This window comes from Pelecanus crispus, chromosome 12 (assembly GCF_030463565.1).
Source record: "Pelecanus crispus isolate bPelCri1 chromosome 12, bPelCri1.pri, whole genome shotgun sequence".
Classification (NCBI taxonomy): Eukaryota; Metazoa; Chordata; class Aves; order Pelecaniformes; family Pelecanidae; genus Pelecanus; species Pelecanus crispus.
In genome coordinates this window covers 3,512,832-3,528,155 of record NC_134654.1, presented here as the reverse complement: position 1 = coordinate 3,528,155, position 15,324 = coordinate 3,512,832, and the positions used below count along the sequence as shown (strand labels likewise).

Below are 15,324 nucleotides of genomic sequence, written 5' to 3'. Positions count from 1 at the left end.
TACGGTAAAGGCAGGGGCCATCGGCGGGAGCAGGCGTGCACCGCGAGCGAGGCACGCACCGCGGGGACGCGTTGAATCAGACCCTATAGAGTTAGCATTGCAACACACTTGGCTTTCGCTGGCTCACTGAAGAGCTGGAACTTGGTGGTTATTCTGCTGGGTCATCTGTGAAAGTATCAAATTAAAGTTAAATTAGCCACCTTATTGCAGTGCTGCTTTTTTTTTTTTTTTTTTTTTTTAAAGCTCTAGGCTTTCTTAACAGTTTGGCTACGGGGCTATCAACAACAGGGAATTTAGGACATTCTTTTCAATGAACCAGACTGAAAATATTTTGGTACAGCCCCAGTTTGTAGGGTTGTTCCCCCCCCCCCCTTTAAACAAAACATCCTGATTCAAAGGAGCGCTTCTTGCAGACTGGGAATTTCCACATGGCCGTATTGCAGCACTTATAAAAAGTGATTTAATGCCTGCCAACAACAAATACATTTCCAATGACACCACTCTGCGTTATGCGCTATCCTACTTTGTGTGTTCAGAAGGAACGAGCAACCAAGCTGTCTGAGGCAGGAGGGAGCAGAGCGGTCTTCCTTCCTTTGCAGGAACTTTGTCCCTTACGGCCGCTCCTTCGAAAGCCTGAAAGGAAACAAGCATCATGGTGACAACACAATCCCTTCTGTATGTGTTAATCTGGATTTTGTTTGAACTTTTGGAGCTGACCTTGGCTTGAACTGTGTTAAAAATTCTGACTGGTGTGGACTGACTTGACCCTGCGGTCCCATTTGTCCGCAGTGCCAGCCCTACCCTCAGCCCCTTACTTCAAGCCATTACTTTACAGACATAAAAGAAACATAGCATTACGGCAGACACAGCCAGCGGGCCAGAGCTGCGAGTACTTACTTATGGGCGAACTCTCCTCTGATTTCATCCCAAGGAAGTTTTTTTTTTTTTCGCTTGAGAAAGGACTGCCTGAAAACCAAGCAAGAAACTGAAATTATTGCTGCAGACTCTCCGTTTTTATTAGTGGTTTCCAAGCCTGAAGAGAGAGGAAAAAAAAGGCTTCTGAGATCTGAGTCGCAGCGTTACGGTTAAAAAACAGAAAAAAAAAATCAAGCCCAAGACTGAATTTGGTATTTGGTGTTTGGGGACGGAGTAGGAAGAGGGTGGTCGGTTCTGCATCACTCAGTGTGGCTGGTTTAAGCTATAAGAGTGTGAAAAGATTTGTGGGTTTAGATAGTTTCCTCTCATTGCCATGACTCAAATGGCTTCTATTAAAAACAAGTAGTGGGAAGGAAATTTCATAAGCTGACAGTCCCTCTCACTCTCTGCTTCTCGACACAAGTTGGCTGAGATGTAGGAATTCATGTGGTTACTATGTGTGAGCCCACGACACTTTTATCAGCAGAGTTACACGGTGCTAGTTTGGACTGCGCACGTTCGGTATGGCACAGAGAGGCTCAGGCTGCTACACGGGTTCTGCAAAGCCTCTTATATGTGACCCTGTAACACACCAGATGGAGTGGGTGCCTCTGCCTCCAGCGCGCCTGGTCCTTGTCCCACCGAAACCAGTGGCCCCGACCAACGCGAGGAGCTGGAGCTGGGGTCAGACACCCGAACAGAGATGGGTGTTGATTTTCAGAGGTGCTAAGCGGGTGCAAGAAACACCATTCTAAGCCTCCCGTTTTTAAAAATCCTGTCCTTGCACATGGGGATAGGAAAGCAGGGATGCAAAAACAAGCTAGACTGGCTGCGTAACATCCACCGATGGCTTTAATTAAAGCCCTCAAGTTAGTAAATACGCACATGGTCTGGTCCAGGAAGATATACGAAGCCCACAGCCAGCCCAGAAACACTCCATGAACATTGCCATTTAAGCAGTTTCTTGTTTAACTTAGATTTATTCAATGACACATGCATTTCTGGACAGATATCTGAGTTCCAGTGAACAAGTTTTATAACTAAATATGAGAAATTTGTGACTGCAGTTAGTCAATTAAGTACGTTTCTAAAATACACGACTAGAAGGAAACCGGAGCAATAGAGAGAATTCTTCCGAAGAACAAAAAGAAACATTTCCATTTGTAATACTCCTGGCATTGATGAGTATCAGTGGGGAAGGAGGGCAGCAAGGAGACGCAGCAAGGAAGGAATAACATTATCAACCCTGTCCACAGAAAGTTCTCCAGTTTCCACTTTCTCCAGTTCATTTGTTAATGCTCGGCACTTCTGCAAACGGCGAGAGCTCCTCTGAGTTACGGAGATTCCCTTCATCTCTCAACACAAAAAAGCAGAGAACGGTTGTGAAACCATGTGCTTGACCAAAAATGGCTTAGAAACGTTTCTCCTCAACTAACCTCTTCCTGAACACAGTGAAAAAAGAAGCCGCAGAGCTATCGGGATTGAAGATGGAGTCTCTTCATATTGCACAGGAACACAAAGTCAAGATTTTGTGAGTATGTTTCAGGAAGGTTTAAGAGCCGTCAATATTTATTCAGGGTAAGGAGAACCATCCAGCGCAGCGGCAAACTGGCAGGTGACAGACACACTGGGATTGTTTAGGCGGAGAGGCGGCTCGTTACCCTGCCTGGATCTCTCCTTGGATGTTCGGCTAATTTAAGGGAATCCCGTGGGGAAGAGGCTGAGGGGCTGGTTTTCGTTAGTCGGGAGGGGCGATCTGTAGCCGTCGAAGTTGCGTGGGATACTGCCGCTGGTGGAACCGGAGCTGTTACTGAGCGTCTCTATGCTTCCCTCTCGCTGAAGCTCTGCAACGGGAAGAGAGAGCAGGTCCTGGTTAGTGTTTCAGACAAACCCGGAGTGCCGTTAGACGGCTGCTTTATTGACAAATCTGTTTATTGTATCATTGCTCTAACGCTGCATTTGTTCGTCATCCATCTTTTCCGGGGTGATTTGATGAATCACTCCAGAGGCATCGCAGCTCTTCGTTCTACTTCCCTGCCGGGCTCACAGCTCAGCCGAGCCGAAGCGGAGCTGGACGGAGACGTTAAATGCTGCCCGGCAGAGCGGCCCCTTTCCTGGGAGGAGGCCACTGGTCGTGACGTGTCAGGATTCGATAGTGGGGATGCTTATGGATGAACTGAGAAAGGTGCCAAGGGTACGGTGGCAGATGACAAAACATCTTTCCTCTGCAGCAGTGCTGCTGAGATGGCGGGGAAGGGGGAGCGGTAGCAGCACCGGTTACGGTGGGGTGTACCAGCGGTGCATACCCACTGTGATTCTCCACCTTGGGAACACCACGGACTTTCCACAACCTTGTATCCTGCACAAACGGACGTAAATAACTCTGCTTTTTCGAGCCAAAGAGAAAATACCCCCTTTCCTACATGCCTGAGCTGTGCCTCAAAGCAAAAGAGAAAGCAGGCCTGACTGCGGCTCTTCCTCTCCTGGTCACACACATCCAGGCATCTCCCCTCGCTGACCTCCCAAAACCTTTGCTGCTCCCTAATCTCGAAACACAAGGATTTTTGTGCGTGCAGAGCATCGTTTCTAACCGTGGCCTCTCTGCGAGCCACTTGAACCCAACAGTTGACTCGGTGGCAGCGTGCAGCAGCGCCGCTGGGCAGCATCACCCCGGCCAGCACTCAGCGGTGGCATGCAGCGGTGAGATTAGGCAGAGCCCCACGTACACGGCAGGAATCCTCTCCCAGACACGCGGTGACAGGCTACAAGAAATATTCTGGCGAGTTGCAACGCGCGGCCCCGAGTCTGACTTCTGCCGGCTGCTTCTGCGCAGCCTGCGCTGGAGGGGACCGGATAGCGATAGGAGCTCTGGGCAAATTCCTCTGCTGCCAAAGGGGGAAAAGGAAAAACCCCCTTGTTTGCTGCACACTGCGGTGCTGTGCATGTAGGGCACAGGGGCCAAACTCCCGGAGGAGACAGGCAGCTTTCCCTGCCCCTGCAGCGGGGGTTTTGCTCGGATGGGGATGGAAACCAGCCGTGGACACAAGAGCTGGAGGAGCGGTGCCTGCTTTGCTCTCTGCTAAATATCACTGCACCTCCGCGTTTGCACATCTCTGTTGCACACCGGGATATTTAAGCGTTTGTACACACCACGACAGTCCTTTTGCTGCAATGCGACTGCACGATAAGGACACAGCTATACGCAAAGCGCGCAGCAAAAGCAGCAAGTCAGTTCTTCGCTAAAACAAAACGCATCCCGCCCCAGCATCCCTCGGCCACCGCACAGCTCCCGTTTGCTGCCCGGGCACCGCAGGGATAACAGCCAGGCGAGGGTACACCTAGCAAAGGAGGGCTCGGGGGTTTAATCCTTGATCATGGAGGTAACTTGCAATGGAGATAATCTGCTCAGGATACATGAAAAACAAATCAGCAGGAAACCAGTCACCCTATAAGCAGCGACGATAATGACCTCATCTGTATTAATGACAATTTCTTGCCAGTATTTGGTGAAGGAATGTCCATGTCTAAACCTCTTCATTTTCCTCACATCCTTACTCTCCCATGAGTTCAGGAAGTAAAAACAGTAATTTAAATCAGCAATGAGTGGCGTATCCCACACTAATACTGTGCTTATCCTGTCTGATTTGGGGCTTTTATCTCCCTCTGCACACAGCTGGCTTCGGTTAAATGCCCCACGTCAGAGCTCTCGGGCGCTGGGCAGCCCTCGCCTGCGCTGGCCAGGCTGGGGCTCCCCCAAAAAGCATCCAGGCTGCTGAACTCCGCACGGGGTTACTTCTCCCTCTCTCTTTTTAAGCTATAATTGATTTGCAGGCAAACGTCATGCTTTCAGTAACCGTAGCGAAAGAAGGGAGAGGGAAAGAGCGAGGGAGCGCTTCTTCCCCCGCAGCCCCACGGCTCCTGCCGGCCGTTTCAGTCCCTTGGGGCCGAGCACTGGCTCCTGCCAGCTCCCGCCTGTCCTCGGCCACGCCGCGTCCTGCCTGTCCTTCGGTGACTTGTGTGGGACCGCATGCCCTGCCGGGATGGGATTTTGGGGAATTTGGGCTCGCAGGGTGGCTTTCTGGGGGGCTGCGGGATTTCTGCAGCCGGCAGCGCTTGTCACCTCTGCGGGGGACTGCCAGGGGGTGGCACTGCAGAGACTGATGCCAGCCAGGGAAAAAGCATGGACAAAAAAACGGGGAGGCACAGAGGTGGGCACAGGGCCTGGCTGGGGAGGCTGGGGTCCCATCCCGGCCGTGCCGCACGACCCCGGCTCAGCATCGCCGCTGCTCCGGCCCTGCCGTCCCTCGGAGCGCGGCGGCCGTGAGCTCCCCTTGCTGCCGTCAGGCACGTAAACCCCTTCAGTTAGCAACGGGGAGGGACAAAAGAGAGGGTAAAGGAGATGCAAAGGCTCAAGAGGAACTGGAGGGCAAGTTTTCCAGTCCTCGAGCCTGCACAGTGCCCGCTTCTGCATTCGGAGGGGTCAGGCTAAAAACCGGGGGAGCTCCCGCACCCGAGCTGCCATCCCAAGCGCCGCAGATGGTAAACGCACACATTCCTCCGGGCAAACAAGTCTGGGCACTCTCAAACAGCCCCGCATTGCAAACCCGCTTGCTCTGGAACTAATTACACAGCGAGGCAGACGAGCAATGTATTTTGATACCTAAGAAAGCATTGTAAAACTCCTGACCGCTGCAGCAGAAAGCACCGCTGTGCTCAGGAAATTGGGCTCTTGCCCTCGCCCGGCCCGGCTCTCGTGCATGGCTGGGTCATGCAAGATGTGCAATTAGCCATTACACGGTCACCAGGGACTACCTGTGCCGCACATATGACCCCTAGGGTCACAGGCAGCACGTTTGCCTACATTCCCCCAAATTGGTCCATTTTTTCCCAGCTGTTTATTTAATAAAAAATATAATTTAAAAAAAAAAAAAAGTCTAGCACAAACCATTATCCTTCCTCCCAGACCTTCCAGCAGACCAGGGCATGGCAGAGGCATGTGCACAGGAACGTTGGTGCCATTCCCGTGGGAAGCTCAGACAAGACCGGGAACGGCTCCATGACATGGGGACACCCTTCCTCTTATAGGGTAAAAATCTGGGGGACAATTTCCGATAGACCCAATGCCTGGATAGACCCAGCAAGTGCAGAAAGAGCCGCATGGCGTGGTGGGCTGTAGGTATCAGAAGAGGCAGGTCCCCACAGACAGGCAGTGCGGGCAGCGCTGCCCTCCCACTGTCCCGGGACGGAGCCGCCGAGCCGGGTGGCACAGCTGAAAGGAGCTGAAATACTTCCCAGGCCTACAGAAGACGTGTCGCCTAACCGGTCAGACCACCGACGTCCTCCGTGCTGGGAACACGCTCGCTGAAAAACACAAAACGCAAGGAAAAACCAGGATCCCCTCTGCAAAAAGACCGGGGCGAGCAGCAGGAGAGCCCGGAGCAGCGGCGGCCGCGCGGGATCAGGGCTTGGCACCGCCGGCGGAGCGGGACACGGCTGCCCGGCGAGCGATCGCGTTTACTTTGGTGGAGTTACGCCAGGAACGGACTTGGCCCCAGCATGTCTGAGGGTTATTGTATCTGCATTCCCCCATGCATATACTGTCGAGATGTATTAACTTCCTTAAATGTACCAGTAAAACAACCTCTTATGATACACTTTAATGAACTTGTACAGTTGCCAACAAATTGTGCATCATATAAAACCCATTCGACCTTATAGACTCTCTGGCTATTTTGTAATAACTGCAATTTGCTTCTGCTGAAGCAAGATAACCAGGGTTGAGAAGTCAGGCTTTGCAGAAACCTAAATATTTGATCTGGGGGGGAGTGGGTGGGAGAAGGAAGAAAGGGGCCTCTGGGAGCTATTTATGGGGTCAAAATAACATGAGACCTGCTCTTCTCGTAGCATTTCCACCATCAAGGAAATGAAATACTGTGAGAAGACCAGCACTTGCATTATTTTGGCCCCATAAATGGCTCCCTGAGGTTTTCAAAAGCCCGTGAAAAACAAACACAAATACAAATAAATGCTAATACTGGAAACGTAAATACGAAAACCTGCCCATGTCCCCAGAGGAAACGACTCACAAAGTCCTGACTGCCCTAAAAAAAAAAAAAGACGACGAGGAAAAAAGGCGAAGGAGCAGGAACATCTGCTGAAGCCATGAGGAGAAAGTCACTTCAGGGGAGCCGGGAACAGCGCTGCCCACGTTTTTGACGGTAACAGCAATGGGCACCGCTGGCATCACCCAGGGTCCCAGAATAATAGGGATTTTCAGGGCACACGTGCTTTCCGCCGCGGTGAAGGCGGCAGCAGGGCAAATCCTCGCTGCTGCCGGCGTGGGGAGGAGCGGTGGTCCAGAGCCGGGGGATGGTGGCACGGTGGGCGAGCGGCCGGGGTCCCCAGCCCGCCCGGGGGGGACCGTCCCCCTCCCACAGCGCTGCAGGTCCGGCACGCTCGGGGGCTGTGGAAACACCGCGGCTGCTTGGCGAGCAACGGGACATTAAAGGTGCTGCAAAGCAAACGCTGGCTGCTCTCTGCTTGGCGTGACTTCCAGCAGGCCTGCCCGCTGACCGGCACCGGCGCAGCCTTCCTGCGGCGTTGCATGAGAAATTGAAAACGAAACCTCCCGCCAAACATTTCTTTCCGCTAATATTCCCAAACACCACGCTGCAGCCTGATGGTCCTGTCCCTTGTTCTGCCGCCCAAGCCACTCTCCGCTGTCCCTGAGCTGAATGCCAAGGTGGAGAGGAGGAGGAGGAGGAGGAGGAGGAGGAGCTGCTCTGGGGCAGCCCGGGGTCCTCAGGGCCAGGGGAGCGGTGCCGTCCCCCGTCCAGCAAGGCGGCTGCACCCTCAATTCCAGAAAGCTCCAGGAACTGTCAAAGGACCCCATCAAATCTAGAAAGGTATAAAGCCCTGCCAAGCTTAAATGTGAAACCATTTTATAGGGCGCATTAATTCAATGCCTGAAAAAAAAAAAAATCTATATAGCCCTCTTTTGCCCGGAACACTCATAAATTATGCTGCCTTTCTTATTCGTGCTCTCTCTGTAGTGGTCCACTTGAAGCCGTGGTATCTCCTTTATGTCTACTCAAAAATCTCATCTCCAGTGCATTATTTCTTCTAATGGTTTTTCCTTTCTCTCTGTTTGCTTTCCCCTGGTAAGCACAGTTTCAAAATATCCTCCAAAATCATTTGCTGGAAGAGCTGACCCTTTCCTCTTACCTACCGAGGGCTGCCCAGGCTCCCGCACAGCCCGGCGGAGCCGCGGCTGGGATAAACGATACAATGACAGCAGCCTGATGTGTCAGGGCAGCGGGGAAGCGGCAGCAACTCTGAATACAAGAATTATTCTTCATCATCTCAAACTGTCACAACACATTACCCTCAAAGCCGCAGCTCGCTGAAGGAGTGACCCTGGACTGAATGGGAGAGCGCTCGGGGAAAGAACTAATTGTAGCCTCTTTTCACACGTCAGTCACTTTTCACAGCACCGAGCCTTTCAAGCTCAACTAATGTCAAGTTCCCTTTTCCTTTTGCTGGGCTGAGTATTTCTGATTTTTAAGGATGGCATTTTTAAAGGAACAAGGTCTCTGGCAAGGGATGAGGCCGGGGAGGGGAGGAAGCGTCGCAGTGAGCACGCATCAGAAAGTCCATCAGACGCCTGAAGACTCGTTAGGAATTAGACAATTAACAAGTAGGGATGCAGGAAGTGGGGTAATGGCCAGCAGGGCTTGCATCTCCTCGATTTCATTTCTGTCATTCACGGCGATTGTTTCGGGGAACTTTTGGGGCTCCGCCGCGCGCCAAGCGGGCTCTGCCCCTTCCCCAAAACGAGGATGCAAGATGGGCACTTGCCAGCGGTGGGCAAGAGAAACAAGGTGCTGCTTACCGAAACCACCTCCCCCCGCCACGAGCAGTTCTTGAATGAACAGCTAAAAGGCCAAAATTAGAGCTTCGTTTCAAAATCAAAGATAATTTCCTTTGTTCGGAGGAGAAGTGAGAAGACTCCCTGCAGGCAGAGCTCTCCAAATGACAGCCCGGTCCGTGCTCCTGGGGAGGCAAACCTAAGGGCCCTTCATACCTTCTTGTCTTTAACCAAAATCCTAAAATATTCTGCGGCAAGGACTATTTTTTTACCCTCACATTCGCACAATGCCTATCACGGGGGACTCGCAGAGCTGACTGGGGCTTCCGAGTGTTACTTATTAACTGTAATGAATAATAATTATGTAGCTTCTGCCATCTGGATTCTCATTCAAAAGGATCCTATATAAAGCAAACACTAAAAGGCAATTTGTATTAACACAATAGAAGTCTTGAGGATCTCTTAAACTGTTTGTAATTTACACAACGCTCCCCAGTGAATAGATTAGTTAAACATTTTTATTTTACTGATTGCCGCCGAAGGGAGCGGGACGTGCTCCCATGGAGGAGCTCGCACCGGCCCCTGACGCGCGGCTTCCGCGCCCCTGCACGCCGACACGCGCTTTTACACGTAAGCTCTCCATCTTGCCGTGTTTAGACAACATCCCAAACTCAGCTGGACACTTTTGGCTCTAGTGCTGCATGGAGGTTTACTACAAACATCAGAACCGCTCCCCACGGGAGCCGGTGCCGCTGCCTGGGACGGGCACAGGGCAGCCCAAGGCAGAAAAGGGCTCAAAAGCCGACGGAAGCCGTAAACCGACCCGGGATGCAGAAATACCGCCCCGACACAAAGGCTCGGAAATTGCATTACTGCTACTGCACTTGCAGGTTTTTCTTGGGTATTCCCTTTTTTTTTTTTTTTTTAAATGAAATGCAATTATGCTAATGAGGGAGCTCTAATTATAATCCATCTCCACCACCCTCAGCGGCTGCTCTGAGGCGAGGACCTGCGGAGTCGGCTCCAGCCCCGCCGGCGGCTGCGGCCGTGCACAGGGACCCGCCGGCGGCGAGGGCAGAGGGGGACACCTCACCCCCCGGGGGTACCTGTGCTTTTGGGTATGCAGAGAAGCAAAAATCGTTCATATTAAATTGTAGTGAAACGAAAGCACCAAGTACTCGTTACAGCTCTTAATTTTCCAAGCTCCTTTTAATTTGAGAGGGCTGAAAAAAAATTTCTGGGCAAATGTATTTTTACATCGCTCCTTTCCAAAGGGAGCACGGGCAGAAAGTCAGTTCCCAGCTTTATATACCACTATAACGTTTACGAGTTCGTATGATTATGATAATGTTTAAAAGTCAATTAAACCTGCTCTCTGCCCCAAGCCCCGCGCCCTGCTCCTGCAGAAGCCGTTAACCCGTGCCAGTTCCCCCCGCGCTCCGGCAGCCGGTGCAGGCAGCTGCGGGGACTGATTTCCTGCGATGCTTGGCCGGCTGTGACAGACCCGCTCCTAAGAAATGTTTCTTTTTCCTTTTTTTTTAAACCAGCAAGCTGAAAAAAGAGATTTTAAGCTCCATTCAAAAGGGGAAATGTAACACTACAGAGTTTAAACACCGAAAATCAATCCCTGTATTAAAAACCATTTCATCCTGCTGCAACCTGAAGGATGTCGAGACACCACAAAAGCACCTACATTAAATTTGCAAAGTAAAAAAGACTGGCAAACACTGCCTGAACAACTTCTCTGAAATCAGAATTCAGTGGCCTATGTAAAATATCAGTTACTGTCAAACTACCTTACAATAACTCTAACGCTGAATCCACATAGAGTTCGCTACTGCCATGCACTCGGAGATGAAACCTGGCATGTTGGAAAAAAGGTGGCAGGATCTAGCAAGGAGATGAGGAAGTACAGGAGGCAGGAGATAACCAGGGGAACGAAGACTGAGCCTTCTGAACATCAGAGCCCCTCCGAGACCGTAAATTTCATTTCTAGTGCCGTATTTCAATGCGAAGATGCCAAACGACTAACACTTATGAAACGGGGAGGACATCTGAACTTACATAAATGTCTGGGTTTACTCCCGGCGCGAAGAGATTGTTGAGATGCGGACAAAGCATTTTCACGCATGAACTTCTGAAGAATTTTGTCTACCAAAAAAGAAGGAAAAAAAAAAAAAAAAAAGAGCAAGCAGCTTGGTTTTTTTCCTTTAAAAGGAGCACCCAAAAAGCTCCACACGAATCGAGCCCACGCAGTAGGAGACCCAAGACTTTGGCATCTTGCCAGACTTGACTCTGAGCGTTTTATGGAAGGTTAAAAGTGCACTAGATAAAGGACTAGCATTTAGAGAGGGAATATTCTTCACGATAGGCACTTTCACAATGACTGCAGTGCTTTTAAAAAATAATCTCAAGTTTCCTAGAGCTGTATATTTTTGTAAAGAGGTTTAGGATGTTTTCCTAAATAAATGGCGCTTCAGAAGGAGGACTTACTGATTTTAGTCAGTACGTGAAATTTCCAATCTAGAACAGTCAAATGCTTATAGAAAACAATTTCTGCAGCCCATCCACATCGTGGAAGCCTATGACTCCTCGTGCAAGATTTCTCAAAGAGTTTTTAAAATGAATATGCAGATACGGTTGTTTGGGTTTCAAGGAATTCCCTCCTACCCCATCCTGAAAGTTTCAGTATGTTGCTACTACAAATCCTATACTGTAACTTATACGTAATACGCACTTTCCTGTGCAAGCCAGTCTGTATACAAGTTTTTTTAATGTATTTAGGCAGAATTATCTTGTATCTTCAGTTACGCAAGCACCACATCTGTGTATATCAGACCAAAAGCATTTGCAGAGAAAACACTGTATTAAAATTCCTGGGTTTGGTCTCTCATTCCCAGGGTTATGGGAGTGCCTCGGATTGCTCAACAGTGACCCCTCTGTCAGCCTCTGACTCCACAAAGGCAAATACAAATTCAATGTAATCGCATGTTCACGACACCTACCAGCTCTGCGTCCTACACCCTCCGGACTCTTTGGATCTTGCTCAGAAGTTTTGGAGGCGATGCTCCTATTCCTGAAACCGCCACGCGTCTACCCAGAGCAGGTTTGGACCCAACGCGTGGATCTAAGCGTCCCCCTTCCCACCAGAGCTGGAGCCGCTCGAGATCTCGGGGCGGGGGGGTCCCGTCTCAAAGGCGGCTGCAGCAAAGCCACCGCGCAGGAGCGTGACGACCCGGACGCGCAGGCAGTGCTGGGGGTCCCTCCTCCTGCCCCGCGCTCGGCCGAACAGTCCCAGCAGGAAAGCTGGGTAAGGAAAAGTTGCCTGAAGGTCAAAAATACAAATCCAGCAATTACTTCAGGGCCTGGGCAGCCCCTCGCCGATACACTGAACCCCCGGGGGATTTCAGACATGCCTGACTCTCCAAACCTCAGCAGTTTGTTTCATGTCTAAGACCTATTTTTTCCCCTCTTGTGATGCTACCTCAGTTATTTGGCCTCTTTAATAACCCTCAGTTAGGAAGACAAGGCAACCCCGGAGGAGGACAACTTCTGCGCTCGGAGTGTGCCTCTGTGTGCGTCTCGCATATGTGCATGATGTGCTTCTGACACAAACGTATTGCCGAGTTAATTTTAAAAGTATAATATTACAAAGCAAAGTAATTCTGGCACAACTTCTAGTACTTCTGACACAAAGTGGCCTTTCGGGCCAGTGAGGAAAGCTACTGAGAGGCTCTGGGCTGTCTCCACGGTGCAGATTGATGCTGAGGAGGAAGCTAGACCGGACTGGAATTTGGGTTCGATTCAAAGGAAAAGTTAAAAGTTGGGGGGGAGCAGATGCTCAGCTGGTCCAAATCAGAAGAGGTTTGTTGAAGCTCACGAAATGATGTCACCGCAGACTCAGGCTGGCCTGCTCATCTAACCGGTTCAAGGCTCTCAGATCTGAAAAGCTCAGGTGGAAATCTAAGGAGCAGAGGTCTCCTCCTTCCATTTCCCCAGCGCTGGTTTTAGTGTCGCTGAGAAACTCCAAACCCATCCGAATAATCCTAGTTCCAAATGCAACTTATTTGGTCTATTTAGTCAATTATTTTAAAGATTATGTTGACATCGCTGCTTCAAGCAGACCAATTTTCTCAACACAGACCTAATTTTACGAAGCACTCAAAGCTCTCAGTAGTCCTCTTAAAATCACGTCTCTACCTAGATTGAGCATTAACCGAGCCTGGAAAAACAACAGGCCAACCTTGTGGGCTCACTCTCTTGCAGGATTGCTTGAGGCTCTTAATACACTCTATCTTATTTATATAGCTCCAAATTCTGATATTAGACATAAATATGAAAGAGCCTTGATAAAAATGACATCCAAAGCTTAATTCGGCCCTTTGTTAATGGAGTTGTTCGGCACAGCAGTTTGCATTCGTTCTCGTGAAACCAGAAGGCAGCTGAAAAAAGCCAACTGGAGGTTTTCTCGTGTTAAAAGTAATATTTTAAAAACTATTCCAAGTCTTGATTCGAATACAACTTGCCTTTTAAGTTACGCTCTCACAAGCACTGTCAAACGTGTGAATGAGCTGCAGCCTGTGGACGAGCGCGTGGCGGAGGATAACTCTTGTGTGAAATCTAAAAGACCTAATGGCAAACCAAGGCATTCCTCTGGCCACATCCCACATAAAAGGCAATTTAAATCATCTCAAGCTGTGCAGATTCTGCCTTGTACTTGGGCATCTGGCAGTGAAGTTAATATAACGACCTGCTCTTCATGTTGTGTTCTTTTGCAGACTTTGCACTCACGTTTTGATGGGTGATCAGCTACATTTCCAAAAGATAAACCGAAGAGACAATGTAATACTGGCACAACAGAATCAAAAGATTTTTTTTTTTTAAAAGGGTGCAGATAAAAGTAGCTCTGAGTGAAGGCAAAAAAGCACGCCCAGATTTCAGGTTCGGGATCTGTCCCTGTACAATTCACCTACCCAAAAAGCACACCTGGATTTCAGGTTGGGGATCTGTCTCTGTACAATTCACCTACCCAAAAAGCACGCCCGGATTTCAGGTTCGGGATCTGTCTCTGTACAATTCATCCACCCAAAAAGCACGCCCGGATTTCAGGTTCGGGATCTGTCCCTGTACAATTCATCTACCTCTGCTGCCTCTGTGGCTGCAGATGAGGGAGGAAGGCTGCTAGGTTCATTTGTCTTTTGATTAATGCCTCCAAACATCATTTCCACCTGACAACCCGGCTGCAGCGATGGAGCGCCCAATGGGAACAGCTGCTCAGCACGGCACGCGGGAATAGATGGGAGATGCCGTCCATGGGAATGCTGTGCTCTGCCTTAGGAGAAAACCAGCATAGCACATCCCACCGCAGCACACCACGGGGCACTGCCGCTGGGTTCCCCGCCACGGTGCTGTCTGGGTCGGGTTAGGGAACTGCCACCATTTCCATCCCACTCACCTTGACCAGGGTTCTGCGTGTGCCACCCGCAGCTCCTCGCTCCCTTAGTGCAACTGGGGGTGTTCAGCCTGGAGGAGGCTGAGGGGAGACCTTATCGCGCTCCACAACTGCCTGACAGGAGGGGGCAGTGAGGTGGGTGTTGGGCTCTTCTCCCAAGTAGTTAGCGATAGGACAAGAGGAAATGGGCTCAAGCTGCGTCAGGGGAGGTTTAGGTTGGATATTAGGAAAAATTTCTTCACGGAAAGGGTGGTCAAGCATTGGAACAGGCTGCCCAGAGAGGTGGGGGAGTCCCCATCCCTGGAGGGGTTCAAAAGACCTGTAGACGTGGCACTTTGGGACATGGTTTAGTGGGCATGGTGGTGTTGGGTTGATGGCTGGACTGATGGTCTTAGAGGTCCTTTCCAGCCTTGGTGAATCCTAGTTTTACCTTCATTAAAAATAATACAGCCACCAAGGCAGGAAACACGAAATTATTCCTCTCCCTTGAACTGGTTTAGTGGTGGACTTGGTAGTGTTAGGTTAATGGTTGGACTGGATGATCTTAAAGGTCTCTTCCAACCTAAACGATTCGATGATTCTATGCCATGCCACCGAGCCGGAGCAGAGGGAACGGGGCAGGTCCTGGCTCCTGACCCTGCCGGCACCTTCCTGCCTGTGGCCTTCCCAGAAAAACATCTTTGGAAACAGTCAGAGAAGTGATACTGACCCTTTGTCTTTCACAACACCATCGGCTTTTGATGTAAACACAGAGTTCATGTGTTCAGCAGATACTGAGAAAGTCACTGACCAAGGAAATAACAAATAAATACCAAAAATAAATAAATAAAAAAAGGATGGTATTTTAGCTGCGGGGGTCGTCTTGTAAAATGAGATAAACTGCCTCTCCTAGAAGAAGGCAGTAAACAGTTTATGTCCTGGAACAGTGATTTTACAGGGTGGTTGGCTTCCTGGCGTGTCAGGAGGTGACACGCCACCAGCCAGCATTAGGCATTCCCAAATTCTGTATCTTTTCACAACAGCGAATGGCTGCTTAAAAAATTCATCCCCTTACCACTTATTTCTGGCCGCATGGAAAACTAACACCTTC

At 50.1% G+C, this 15,324-nt stretch overlaps 1 protein-coding gene across 1 annotated transcript in view; it reads right to left on the bottom strand.

Annotated features, from left to right (window-relative positions):
• Positions 1–1,893: 1,893 nt before the first annotated feature.
• Positions 1,894–15,324, bottom strand: part of BCAS3 (BCAS3 microtubule associated cell migration factor) — a 373,523-nt gene continuing 360,092 nt past the window's right edge. Inside the window, exon 26 of the mRNA XM_075719415.1 lies at positions 1,894–2,759. Coding sequence (XP_075575530.1) covers positions 2,611–2,759 — 149 coding nt within the window. The 3' untranslated portion in view covers positions 1,894–2,610. The remainder of the gene's footprint in view (positions 2,760–15,324) is intronic.